The 14,420-nt window shown below is 36.8% G+C and overlaps 1 protein-coding gene across 3 annotated transcripts; it reads right to left on the bottom strand.

The window, feature by feature from the left end:
- Nucleotides 1-829: 829 nt before the first annotated feature.
- LOC136446078 (stAR-related lipid transfer protein 3-like) lies at nucleotides 830-14,381 on the bottom strand. Of its 3 annotated transcripts, none has more exons than XM_066444353.1 (14): nucleotides 13,028-13,196; nucleotides 11,985-12,263; nucleotides 10,676-10,750; nucleotides 9,608-9,685; nucleotides 8,915-8,968; nucleotides 8,103-8,223; nucleotides 7,500-7,622; nucleotides 6,557-6,645; nucleotides 5,504-5,656; nucleotides 4,893-4,988; nucleotides 4,170-4,249; nucleotides 3,739-3,843; nucleotides 2,525-2,618; nucleotides 830-1,584 (listed from the first exon to the last, which is right to left on the bottom strand). In XM_066444353.1, the coding sequence occupies exons 1-14, from the start codon at nucleotides 13,106-13,108 to the stop codon at nucleotides 1,483-1,485; spliced, it is 1,530 nt and encodes a 509-aa protein (XP_066300450.1). In that variant the 5' UTR covers nucleotides 13,109-13,196; the 3' UTR covers nucleotides 830-1,482. The 3 variants fall into 3 exon arrangements, with proteins under 3 accessions (XP_066300450.1, XP_066300451.1, XP_066300452.1); XM_066444354.1 differs by lacking the exon at nucleotides 13,028-13,196 and adding an exon at nucleotides 14,227-14,381 and having other exon boundaries at nucleotides 831-1,584; XM_066444355.1 differs by lacking the exon at nucleotides 13,028-13,196 and adding an exon at nucleotides 13,918-14,046 and having other exon boundaries at nucleotides 831-1,584.
- Nucleotides 14,382-14,420: the final 39 nt, after the last annotated feature.

The following is a 14,420-nucleotide window of genomic DNA, read 5'->3' as shown; positions in this document are numbered from 1 at the left end:
GTACATGAAAAATACACCTACCCAAATGGAATACACTTTCCAGTTACAGCTTACTTATTTTTTCAGTGTCACATCCACAGTAACTATAGAGTATGAAATTAAATCCAATGCTACATATAGTGTACAAGGGCACAGTTTTTATGACATCAAACATTTTTCACAAACAGTACACTCATGCATAGAGTTTCTTTGAAAGGCATTTGAAAATATCGTTAATAATCTCACATAAAAGACATTTTATACAAATACAAATAGAAGATATCACAATTTGCTTATCAATGGTCAAAAAAATATACCAATATCTGTATATCTTTAACCATGACTAGAAGGAATGAAATTAACCATTAACCAAGAAAATACAATTTGTACATTTCACAAAATTCGTGTTTACTTAATTTATGAGCATGGCACCAGTTTTAAGAGGCTTCTGCATATTCCACAATATTCTGTTTACATTGCGATAAAAAAATCTGGTACGAAAAAATCTTACAATGCATCATTGCCATATTTACAATCACAGTGTTTTTAAACACTTGTTAGTGGTAACTGGTAATTACAAATTCATTTCAAACAAAAAAAAGAAATATATCATATATCATATATATATACATGTATATGAATGTGTGCTGGGTTACAATTGCATATCATTGAATTGCATAATATACGTTTGTTTTGAAGTACAACATCATAACTTCTTAGGAAAGAAAGTATACATATATCAATGAGAAGCGATCCCAAAATAGCTATAAAAGTTCAAGATATCAAAAAATTATATTGATGATTAATGATGCACCACATGTATCTTGTTTGTTATCTGATTGAGAAAAAGAATGATATTTTGTGAAAACTTAGAAATATCAATGTTTGCTACTTTTTCGTGAGTTCACATCTTGTTATTGATAGAATACACTGATATGTGTTTGCGTTAGCCAGTATGTATATTGTTTTTGCAAATCTGCAAAAATATAATCTGATTTTTGTTTACAAAATAACAAATTATTGCCATGGTAATGAAACAAACGTTGTGTTTTTAACGGCTATTTACAGCAAGTATACCTTTCTTAATAATGCATGGCTGAGAAGTGAGAAGACTTGTAAATGATCAGTAGTGTCGATCAGAAAGATCTTTTTCTGTACATGTAATATCATGTGTACCATATAATTTTAGTGCACATTTTACCTCTTAATATACATGGCAACCTCTTCTAGCAAAAAAAGTATTCTATATTCCAAATTATTCAAACCTTTTTCTGGTACCCAATCCCATACAACCTAAAGTTTGACATTTTAACAAAGTATTCTATGTCATGAAATGACCATAGCATAAAATTTGAAGATTTTTGGTATGAAATGTTTTTTTCCAGATGGCAAGAAAGGATCGGAATTCTGCTAAAATTGAGTGAATTTTGATTTGACAATAAGATGATGATCATGATTCTGCTACTGGTAGTGGTTAGAAGGTTTGTTTCTTTAAGATCACTGTTAGACCTGTCTCATGTCCTCTATATGTTTCCTGAGTGAATTGAGAAAATCTAGAATTTTTCCAGCCATCGCCTGGTCTATAAGGTATTGAGGGATCCAGCCCTGGAAAAGAGGAGTGAAAATTAGAGTTATTTTCCTTTTTTATCAAGTTTAGTACCTTGCATCAAAATATTCAATAGAACATAATCTTCTTTCTACTCTATTTGTATTGGTTTCTTAGAGGCACCCAGAGCATTTATGAGGCTTGGATTTTCTATCAGTTCTCACCACACAACGGCATCGTATCTTTGCTCGTTGAATGTCGATATGCAATGGTGTAATGTCATTGAAACTCACTATGTGTAGGAATGACTAGAAATTAGAGTTTTTTTTTTCAAGTTTCAACCCTCATAAAATGCTCTGGATGCCTTTAAGGCCAAATTTTCATTAATATCTATGTTTGAAAAACACAAAGCTGTCTACATAATAATTATATAGACTAATATAGATTATATAGATTATATACATTATATAGATTAATAACTTACAAAATAAAAGAAATGCAACACAATAGTTTAAAAAAGAACACCAATGGACATCCAATCATTAAGATTTTAAAAACAAATTGAAGTTTTGATTCTGCATAAGGGAATCACTGTAAAATGTGTGATATTATTGTTTATGTCATACCTGGGCCGCGGAAATGTTTGATACGGGTGTTCTGGACCTTGTGATAATTTTCCGTATCACACGAGGTTCTAGAGTTGTATCACACGGGCTTCCATAGAATATCTAGAATGCATTTCGAGCGCGCCGGTTGCGTCGACGTCGAAAATTCAAATACCTGATTCGGAGGTTGGAATCAATGTTATTACAATATTTTTTGTTCGAGGACACAAAACTCCCCCATGTGCTTTCTCGGGTGGGAACTTTGACATAAATAAAATACAACACGGTCCTAGCCCTCCCGTGGGTCAGATCGCTGGGTGCGGTCCGACTGGTACCTCGGGTGATATTCTATATATATATATATATATATAAATATATTAGTTGAAATTCTTACCTTCAAGTCTACATTGACAATCCATATGAAGAGGCATTTATTGGGCTCGTTGTCTATCATCATCATGGCATAGCATCCTGGCTTGTTTTCTCCTCTGAAAACATGCAGGACAAAAAACACACACTTAATTTCCATTCAGAAAACAACAACAAGACACAAAAATAATTCTACAGTTTAGCATACAACCTTGTCTTAACTTGCTATTCTATTGAACCATCTGAAATTGTCTTTACTTCATTAACATATCTATTCAGAGGCTTGGTATAAAAATCTAGTTCTACCTGATCTGTCCTTTAGGTCTAGTCAATGACGAAAGATAGCGGATGCTATCTGAAACGTCTGATTGTTTTGAAATTTTATCCAGTTGCTTGAGTAACTATTTTTGGCATAATTCTACAGTGCCAAATTGGCAATAGACAACCAACAAGTGCTTGGATTTGAATATCAAGGTTTAAACTTTAGATTATACCAACATATTTAGGTTTCATGAGATGTAAAGAGTTGTTTCAAACAATGACAATAAAGTCAGAGGTGTCTGTAATAGAGCTACAAAGTTAACATAAAATTACATGGATATAAAATTGATTTTATTTGAAGTTAAAAAAGCATGTTTTATCACGACTTACTAGAATAATAACAAGTCTGTATGATGAATGAGTGCAAGAAAGTTAAACATAATATGATTTGAAGGAACCCAGAGTATTTTATGAGGCTTAACACTTGAATAAAAAAACTCAATTTCTAGTCATTCCTGCACATAGAAAGTTTCAATAACACTATTACCATTACATATCAACATTAAAGGAGCAAAGATACAATGTCGTTGTGTGGTGAAAACTGATAGAAAATCCAAGCCATAATCGACTGACCCTGACTGTTCATCACAATAAGGGATTCGACCAATGAGAGAGTGACTGCATGTTCGTCAAATGTTTGCATTTCTATGCTTTAATTTTGTATTTCTACGTTTGGACGGAGGTGGGCGGGGCTATGGTATCGGTCTATTTACACTAGGCGCGTGAAACTAAAAGATCACCATGTAGCTTAGTTTTGTGCCGCTTTTGAGAACTTTTGATAAGAAATCCGCACCCAAATGTAGTAAACAGTGACCACTGGCATTAAATGTCAATTTCATAAAGACTACAGCAACTAGAATATTTCCAGTTTTCAAGCCTCATAAAATACACTAGGTGCCTTTGATAAGTAGTTTTCACCTGATAGTGTCTTTCCTTGGCGGAGCGGCTGGGTGTGTTGTTGTTTTCCCTGCAGATATGTAGTACTTCCCCTTCTTCTGAATATGGCGAACATTGACAAAATCCCTACAATAGGAAAAAAGACGAGAGATTATTCCAACATCTTCACAGAAAAGGGACCTTTAAAAACAAGACCAGAGAACATCCAAAACAAAAGATGCAAAAAACGGAACTGCAGTACCAAGGTCACATACAAGGGGGGCCAAAATCGACCTTGACCTTCGTCTTCCCTACTTACATACCAAATATCAACCTAATCCATTCAGAGGTTCTTGAGTTATGCTGACTACAAAATCCGGAAACACACACACACAGGCCAAAAACTATACCTCCATTTTTCATGTTGGTAAATATGAATATGTACCGCATGACCACATGTTTTTTAAACATACCTGCTAGCTACAGCACCACCCATCGCTTCCGTAGCCTTGTCATATGTAACCCTCGTTTGGTGGTCAATAACTCGAAGGATCTGTAGGAAAAAAGACAAGACCATGTAACGTATCCAGAATAGAAGAAAGTTGAAGTCAACAACAGGAAGTTCCACTGAAGTACAAAGGGAAGCCGCTAGGAGGCCCAAATCGAACACAACCCTTTGCCTTTTCAAGGCCTTGTCGTACCCATATACCAAATAACAATACCATCCATCTATAGCTTTTTGAGTTGGGACAAAATATACAGAAAAAAAGACACTGAAATAATATCTCTGTTAACTAAACCAACAAACAGAAAAACAGTTGCATTTATTGGTTAAAGGCTTACTGTAATTCACTTTATCATCACGGTAGCAAAATTTCACGGTGTAAGAAAAATTGACATTTTCACTGAACTTTAACTTTACGGCCGTGCGGCAAGTGATCTACAGAACGGATGTGTGAAGGAATCACAAATAAATTATAACAACTGTTACAGTTATTTTCACGGCGATGATCAGTTCATGGTACAGAGGTGGCCGTGAAAATCGTGAACACAAAATTACAGTGAAAGAAACAAGAATTACAGAATTACAATAAATATCATGCTTCCTTTAGAAATATGTACCTTAATAAATCTAAGGATAAACCTATTATATGAAATGAATTTTTTTGCTTGAGAAATTAAACATTGTTTCCTACCTTACATTCGTCTTGCGTGTCATTCCAACTGACAGCTTCCTCTACTTTTTCAAACACGTCAGCACGAAGTGCTTCTGCGCTGATATCCATTATACCCTGGGACAAGATGAGTGGATATCAAACACTGCACCAACAAGTTATATACAAGTCAATACTGTAAGTAAATGCAGAAATGTTCGCGGTGGTTTTATGTTCACCGTTTTTCGCAGTGAACTCTGAACCTCTACGGTAAATCTAACACCACCGAAAAAAACTGTTACATTGAGTGACTGTACCGCTACTATTGTTTCAAACACGAACTCAAAACCACCGCGAAAACTCCATTTTCTCCCTACCCCAAAATCAAATCCCTGCAAACATTTCTGCATTCACTTAACAGTATCAAGCAATATCTAATTTACATAGCAACAAAAAGTTTATTATACATAATGGTAGGACAACATTATTGTAAATAGAGATACATGTATGTGAGTTATGAATGCATTTCATTGAGTTCCAAAATTCATATATATATATTAAAACTTGCACATAGTGAAGTATCAGCATTACCAATTTCAAAACTAATTCAATCAAATTTTTCAAAAGAATCAAAATGTCTAATTTTTCCTCACCTGTCCTTTAAATATTTTGCCAAATTTTGGGTCCTTCCTTGAGAAGACAACGTCTCCGTTTTCTTTCTCCTTCTCCTTGTACCAGTCATCCGTGTTTAGAAGCTGCCAGCAGATGTCAAAGGCTTCTTTTCCCAGCCTTTTGTACTCGCGATCCTGAAAGCGACGTCACAGAATAGTCGTCTTGCGAACAAACATTTATTTTTGCCATTTTTGGTCAGCATTGTTGTTCTGAAGGATTTGTTTTCCAGTCAAGCTATTGCTGAATACGGCAATCACAATTCTATCTTAAGGATTTTTATTAATCACAACCATGATCATCATCATCTGACTTTTTTTTTCTTCAAAATTATGGCAGTTACCCACAATGCACTACTACACACTTTGATCTGTAGAAAACTTTGCAAAATTTATTTACATTTTCTTGGTTTGACACTTTTCACATTACGATACATGATTTTCTTGTAATGAGCCATCCGTTCAAATGAGATCAAGGAATTATAAAGAAAAAAATTGATATGTACAAATGTCATAATCAGACATCAAGTGTCTTCCAAATTAGAGCAGCATAACAGTTACATAAACCTTAATTTTCCCCACAAAATCTTATTATTTACAAATATACAAAAAACACTGCAATGTCAAAAGTTAGGGTTCTTTCTGACTTACTTCACTTGACTTAGTTCAAATCCAAAAGGCCTTCCCTACATAATTGTAAAACACAGCTACAAAGTATTAGGGTAACAAGTTTTTTTTCACAGATGGCTATCAACTTGAAAGTAGTTTAGAACATCAAGTTTGTATGCTACTGTAACAGCTAACATTTGTATATGTCTGGCTAAACACATAGAAAGTTCAAAACCATAAGTGTAATTCACAGAATGTGATTGAATGTTTTTTGCTTCCATTTAGGATCAGAGGCTTTCAAAATTTTCACAGATTGAAGTTGCAAATCTTAAAATAAGTGGAATCAAACAGGCACTGCCCTTGAGGCATTGCCAAAAATTACATCATTTTCATTAGTTTACAAGTATTGAGTCAAGGGTGGCTGTTCACCATTGTTGGAGAGGGCGTGGCTTGGTTAGAGGAGGAGGAGCGCCCCCTTCTGGAGCTACGGACAACTGCATCCTCGTCATCGCTGATCTCTGGAAACAAAAATACCGAAGAAAAAATGATAAACTGTTTCGTCATATCATCGATAGCATAGAAACAAAATATGGTTAACTGTTTTGAATATGGGTTAGCTACATGGCATTGTTTTTAGTAGCAAAAGAGCTAAAATCGTTATCAATTCTTACCTGTGTATTTTGTCGTTTCATATTTGCATGAAAAAGAGGACCTTAATCTTCGCAATCGGTTCATTTCTAAACATGGTTTTACCTCTGCAAATACATGTCTGTTGACTAGTTTATGAACATTTCCTTTTGCTTCATTTGTTTATGTTCTAGAACACTGTTCTGAGCATCTTTAGAATGTGTTTTTGGAGCATTGTGACCTAAGAGCAAACACATTCTAACAAAAAATGTTAACGGAAAAAGTTTGAAATTTGCTTTCGGCCCAGTTGTATTTGTTGTTTGTATTGGATACCCTGTTAACTGCAATAAAGCGTAACACACCAGGTTTGTACTGAAGAGTACAAGTTGCATATCCGGACAGATTTATATGATCCACGCACACCATGAAGGACCCCTACTTTTTTCGATAAGTGTGTTGGGTTCTTTTTACGTGCTTGAGGTGTGGCTCTCCTCAAACATGGGACCTCCATTTAACGTCCTATCCGAGGGACGTCCCTAACCAAAGCAAGGTACTCATTTTCATCTGAGTTAAGTGGGTAAGTCCTGTAGAGTGCCTTTCCCAAGGGCACAACGTCAACGGGACAAATCAGGGAACCCTGGATTCGAACCAGGTACCTGTGGGTTCTGGGGCCAAATACCCTGCCACTGCGCCACCACGTTGTTTTGTGTATGATAAACTTAGCAAAAGACGTCTTAAATCTCACCTGGGGTACTTAAAGGAGAATAGAAGGATCCTACATCTGTAATACTGCCTCTCCTTGGCTGGTCACCTAGCAACGGTGTCCGCTCATTCGGACCTTGGCTGTGTTGAAGTCTAGCTCTGGCTCCTACCAAAAACAAAAATGGCTGTATTAATAATTCAAAAATATCTTAAGACACTATCAAACTTAATGAAAGACTGTAACATACTGTTTCATTACTTCAAGGAACAATGGTCGAAAATACCTTAAGCCCCGTCGCAAATAAGAAATTCAGGTACTAGGCCGACATGTTGGCGAGCTTCAAATGTACATTTTCGGCCCGACGTCCTGTCGATTACGCAGGCTTCGGGCGATTTCTAGAAATCAAAGTTGATCCAAAAAGTGGCCTTTAGTCGATTCTGACTTCGTCCATGTCCAAGAGATGGTACCATCTCATGGGGGATTTTTAGTTTGTAGTGATCGACGGACTTCACCCGAGATTTTCATTGGAAAATACGTTCGACGCTCGGGCGATTTTGAAATTCGGCGAGCTTCGGGTGATCTACAAATTCGCCCGATGCTCTCATGAATTGTGACGCCTGCTTTAGGAACATCAAACAATCTTACGTTGTTCAAGTTTTCTCTCCTGTGGCAGCACCTTGAAGTCTAAGAACCATGTCTCAATCCACGCCAAGATGAAGGAAGACAACAGGACTATGTAGTCCATAGGATGCGTACTTCCAGAAAACTGTACATAGAAAATGATTAAAAGAAAGGTAAGATTAAGAAATATTTAAGTCATCCTTAAGTGTACTGTTCAGCATCATACTCTTAGAATAAGCGTGCGTAGTCCAGTGGTTAGCGATCTTGCCTCTGGTACTAGAAGCCCCGGGTTCGATCCCGGCTAAGTCGCTAACCCGACATGCACGCTACCGGAAAAGGTCACAGTCCTTAGGACGGGACATGAAGCCGTGGTCCAATGATCATTGTGCTTGTTGAAAAGAGCTAGGGGAATTTCCTCAGTACAATGAACCTGTAAATACTGTATATAGCATCTGTCTTCCTGTCACGAACAATGGAAGATTAGGTCATCTGTTCATTGAGTTCATTTGAGCTAAACTGGTTCAAGATCACTTTCCTTTCCTTTATATTACAGCATTTAGGTGCATTCTAATATATCTTTTCTTTTTGGATAATCAAAAAAGGAAGTGTACTGTTCTTAAAAGATTTTTGTGTATACATTTTGACATCATTAGTTTCTGTGCACACAGTCTTAAATTTGTTGTCAAAACATAACTTTTCAGTTAGAAATCAAATAGCAACCTTACTTTCTAAGCAAACAAACATACATACATACAAAACATGTACATTATGTAGATGGGAAATTTTAGATTTTTTTTCTATCAAAACCATACATATAGGATCTTCTTCATACTTACATCATAAACTACTACTTTGTAGATCAGGAATACACAGGAGCCCAGTGTGCAGAACTGAAACATAGTAGACAAATGTGGTGCCATTTTCTGTCTTGTTAACATGACATTGTGTACATTACACATATCTAAGAGTTCATGTGTGGACTAAATATAAATGATATATACATTACAATACAGTATACATTGAAACAATTTGTAACATAAGGCATGTAAAAGATCCCAACACACTTATCGAGAAGAGTAAAACTCACAAGGGCAATTGATTTTATTTACACATGATTCAATGCAGATATATCAGTCTCAATTTAAAAGTGAATCTATTTTTTTGATAAAGGTTTTTATTGGTCAGAAATTACTCGCAATGGTAGCCTTTCTAGACAAGTGCTGAATTGATGCAAGTTTTACAGGTTTCACATGATACACAACATATATAATATCTTATCCACACTTGCATTTTGTGGAACTGCCGCAAGGGTCTTGGCGGCTGCCAATCGGCGCCACCAGGTGACCTCAATATGACCTTCCCCAATCAAAGTCAGGGTGGAGTGAGGAAAGTCGTGTAAAGTGCCTTTCCCAAGGGCACAAGATCGGTGACACGGCAGGATTCGAACCCGGGACCACTTGGTTCTGAGCCGAACACTCTGTTGTTGCGCCACACGACCCCACCACCATTTTAATGTCTAATTTACTTACCGCTATCATCCACCAATGTCTCAGTCTGAAGAGAGCGTAGGCTAGCAGCATGAAAGTCACTCTGGCTGCAGACACAAGCTGGAAGGAAACAAGAAATGCTTTTAAAAAATCTGGCCACGCAACCATTAGATAATGGTGAGGATGAAATGGTGATTGCACGTGTAATGACTTTTATAGACTTCATTATGCCCTGCCCTCCCCATCAATCGTTGTATTACCTTGCATGAAAACCGTCCCAATTTTTGCCGCCTATCCTTTGCTGCATTATAATTAATGGCCACACTATTGTCCTGTGTATTTCATCAGTCGAAGTAAAAATCAAACCTTCTCGGATGCCATTTTAGATTGCTAATAGGAATCGGATTATCAGCAGTCTGCGCATGCACATTTACCAACTGTCTGTAGTCAGCCATGAGCATGGCAAAATGCGATCGTCTGCATGGCCTAGCATGAAGCGCCCCCTGGCGAGGTGCAGCTTGTATGCAGCTCAGACAAAAAGGAAGGGTGGACAGAAGGAAGGACATCTGAGACCCGGCACAATGCCATGCAATCGCAATGCGTGGCAAAAACCCTCACAACTTCATAACAGATCTAGAGGTATTTTCTGGGGTAAAATATTACGTTTTTCACCTTTAGTTACAACTTGTCCGATTATTATCAAAGTAAAAAATCAAATCATTCTTAGAGTGTTCTGGTCATCATCATTATCATAATTCTTACTCAAACGACTTGAAGCATAATTATACAAAGTTCAGCTTCCAGTATTCTCTATCATAAATCATTTCAGTCAAGACGTCAATGGTTATAAATGCTGTCATTAAATGTCTGAAACAAAACACTGTAATTCTTGTTTCTTTCACTTTATGTTCACTGTTTTTACAGTCACCTCTGTACCGTGAACTTATCAACACTGTGAAAAATCTTATTGTTATTATTTATGATTCCTTCACACATCCCTTCTGTAAATCACTTGGCACCACCGTGAAGTTAAAGTTCAGTGAAAATGTCCATTTTCCTTACACCGTGAAATTTTGCTACCGTGACGTTAAAGTGAAGTTTAAAACTTACCACAATGTCAAATAGAGAGTCCTTCAGTGTGTACTTCTTGACTTGTCTCTCGAGCTCAGGAAACCCCCCTTTTTTCTGGAAAAGAGAGAGAAATTGTTACAATTCATGCCTGGACTGGTTGAATTAGTACAAAAACCCATATTTGCCCCGGATGAGATTAAGTATTAGACCAGTGCAACTAAGCCTATAGCTAGAGGGTAAACTCAGAGAGCTACGGCAGCTTGCAGAAAAGAAGGCACAGTGGAAAGAAATGAAGAAAGACTGAATGCAGCCAGAGGCTGTTTCCACAACCTCCGAGCCGCAGAATACAGTGGATCATCATCATCAGAGGGTAAACTTAAGGTTCCGGTTTGGAATTTCAAGTGCCTACCCCCAAAAGTAGTCCGTGAAATAAGACACAAATCATAGGTTTTCTCGATAGTTTTGACTCCAGATTTTTCGGATATCGCTATAGCAATGTGTAATCTTTTATATTTCCTGAAAAGCCAGATCTTCGTAGCGTTTTACGGTTGCGGAGTTTTGGTTGTCAGCGAATACTTCCTGGTATTAGTGCACGATGACGGTAATGCGGCCTTGTCGCCTGATTACCCGAATCGTGCGTTCTATGTGCTTTTTGCATGGTTTCGCACCATCGGGGATTGCGGAAAACGTATCCTCACGATTTTTTTTCATTTTTCTTAATTGCACATACAGAACAATGACTTTTATTGCCATGTCAGTCATTATCCTGGGAAAATCCGTCTTTTTCTGTGCAGCGGCTTAGGAAGAATGCTCCAAAAATAGCAGTTTTTGGGTGAAAAATTGCTTAGAATGATGGTTTTCACAAAAAATTATAACTTTTCCACAGAAAATGTCAACTGAGCTTGTCGGGCAGTGGCAAGGCACTCCTTTTCACCGGAAAACAATGTTTGGAGAGGCGCTAAGCGTCTTTCTGAGAAAGGGTCAGATCCGTCCCGAATCGTAAAAAAAACTCTGAACCGTGACCTTTTATGTGATTTGCAATTGGGAGATTGCAGGTTCAAACCAGTGGCTGGCTCGTACCAAAGACTTTAAAGTTTAAAATGGTACATTATAAGTACTGCTTCTCTGCATAGCACTCAGCACTATATATCAGCAACTCAGAAAGAGTATGACAGGAAGACATAACCTTCTTTGCTAAGATGATAACTGTCTGTTTCTATATCTATAGCCGGTATAACTGCCCTTCAGCGTAACACACCGGCTCAAGTTTTTAATTGGTACATTTTTGCAACAAGAAATGACTACACATTGTAGTTACATGTAAGTTCTTAAGTTCCAACATACTCACATTCCCTATAGCAAAAATGAGCCATATCAGCACAACCAGTCCAAAGTCGAAGACCAGGAACAGACAAAACGTCCTCCGAACCGTGGATATCTTCCCGCGGTCGAAGTCGGGATCGTTTGAAACCATGCTATTCTGCATGGAGCTAGTAGTAGTCCTTTCCAAGGAGTCAGCGTAGTTGTGGTTGTGGTTGTACACGGGAGGCCCACCGTTGTACAGAACATTGGCAGCCTGTTGGGCTTCTACCTGACGAGCATTGTGACGATCCATGTCATCGGGGCTCTGGAAAAAAATTCAAAATTTCAGAAAAAGACAAAAAAACAAACACTTTGCAATTTTGCGTTTGAAAAAATCAGATTTGAAATGATGAATTACAATTCAATTATATTAGTAGCCATCAAAGACCTACATTTTTGTATTTGAAATTTGAAATTCTAAATGTAGTAGTGAAATACTGTCAACAAACAGTGCTCAGTTTCATGATAGTATATGCCTATGAGTAGTAATAAATTATTAACGAAAATCATATATTTTCCAGAGATGTGATTGTTTGAATGGACTTGGTTATTTGCAGAAAGTTTTTCCTAATCATAAATTGCAGGTAAAAATAACAACTTGTATAACATTTCAGGTAGAAGAAAATAAGTATGTATATATGACAAGTATATAGTAGAACTGAACATTCACAAAGTAGTCTACACCCAAGTTCAAACCCTGACACCCAAAAATCTGCTTTGCATTTTAGCTTAGTAAGAAATTCATTAAGTGACCTATGGGTCACCGTTAAGGTCACCTGACATTAGGAACAATAGAACTTGTTTTACTTGGAAAACTCTCAAATAAAATCATCATAATATTATGCACATTATAACATAGCATTTTGAAAATCAACTAGGTCCACGGCAACAATAATTCCACCACATGGTGTTGCTAAGACTGTTTTTAATGAAGAACGATACTGTTGAGCCAGCAGTTCTTAACAGGTTGACCTTAAGTTAGAAAAACTTTTTCCTTCTAGATTTTCTAAAACAAAGACAAAACATTACCGCATTGGTTACCAAGTTCCTAGTGCGCGAAAACCAGGACTTGATATTTGAAGGAATCCAGCTGAAATTTAGAAGTGGCATTTCCTAAACTCCCACGAAAAAAGGGGAAGTTTTTTTCCCGGTGGAACAAAATGGTGGCCTGACAGTTTGGCACAGTCATGTGATCATGATGCCATGTCTGGACTTTGTACTGTAACGAGTTTACCCTGTTTGCACGCTGAGGCCAGTGGGCAACTTATTGGACCACCTTATATAAGGACAGGTGTCAGAGTCCTTAAGGTCGATTCATTATCATAATTTATGCAAAGTAAAGTATTATGGGCAACATTTGCAAGAGGGCAGACTTAAAGAGTCTTGTAGGATATGAAATTCTTTGCAAAAAAATAACTGAGTTCTATTACAACAAGCAAGTATAGCAATAAAATAATGAAGAGATGTAGTAAAATTGAAGCTCTAAGATAAAAGACATAATTTTACAATAAGCATTAACAAATAGAAAAAATCAATGTTTAGAATTACAAAGTCCAATTCATCTATAGAATTACAATTATGCTGTCTTATTGTTGTTTCAGATCGAGTACATTTTTACCTAAAATTCTATTTTACAAGTTGTTATTGAAATCTTATAAATCAATTTCATAACTACGTGATTCCTGCAATTAAAAGGATAAATGCATTCACACAAGGGTCCTATTTTACCACTAGATAGTCTAGTGAGCTAATCTATTGAGAAAATTGCATTTTTGGTTGTTGTAAAGTTTGTTTCCTTGTTGAAAAATTGGCCACAATTTGACGTCAAACTTGAGTTGGCTCGTAACCAAAAAATTCTGTCAAGAACTGTCGTCAGAAAAACAACAAATTCTATAACACCTGTGCTTTATAAATCTTACCTGTTAAGGCGGGCGGGCTATCCCCTTTATCATGGTGATATTGCGAAACAAAGGCCATGTAAATTACATGTATATCACATGATCTATGAGTTAAGGTCACACTTCTAGTCTTCTCTGTACTTGGCTCCAAATCATGTGACTTTCATGAAGTTCATAAAGGTCATACAGAAGGACCTAAAACACACAACTTTGAAAATACGACGTGTAAACATCATTCAACAAACAACAACCTTAATTTTCAACCTTAATTTTTGACATGCCCAAAACAACCGTGTCTTGTCTCAAATAAAAAGAAAAACAGCAACATACCGTATTGATGGACATGACGACTGTTGAGTTCATCTAAGCTAACGTGAAAGAGGAAAATATTAAAGATATTAAAGAAATTTTAACGCCGGAAAATTATGAACACACAGAAACCGGACTGTCAGCCATATTGTCTACCATAATCGTACGATCAGGTGATCATTGCTGTCTACCACAAACTATTTACTGCCTGACTA

Source organism: Branchiostoma lanceolatum, chromosome 12, assembly GCF_035083965.1.
Source record: "Branchiostoma lanceolatum isolate klBraLanc5 chromosome 12, klBraLanc5.hap2, whole genome shotgun sequence".
Lineage (NCBI taxonomy): Eukaryota > Metazoa > Chordata > Leptocardii > Amphioxiformes > Branchiostomatidae > Branchiostoma > Branchiostoma lanceolatum.
Note: the sequence above shows the minus strand (reverse complement) of the source record. Positions and strands in the feature narration are given on the sequence as shown.

Bases quoted from the DNA above. Each gene is read 5' to 3' on its own strand.
- LOC136446078 (XM_066444353.1), bottom strand. From the start codon at position 13,108: ATGCCACTTCTAAATTTCAGCTGGATTCCTTCAAATATCAAGTCCTGG. The intron at 10,751-11,984 runs GTGAGTATGTTG...TCTCTTTTCCAG, and splicing joins TCATTTTTGCTATAGGGAAT to AAAAAAGGGGGGTTTCCTGA. The intron at 1,585-2,524 runs GTAAGAATTTCA...CCTCTTTTCCAG, and splicing joins TTGTCAATGTAGACTTGAAG to GGCTGGATCCCTCAATACCT.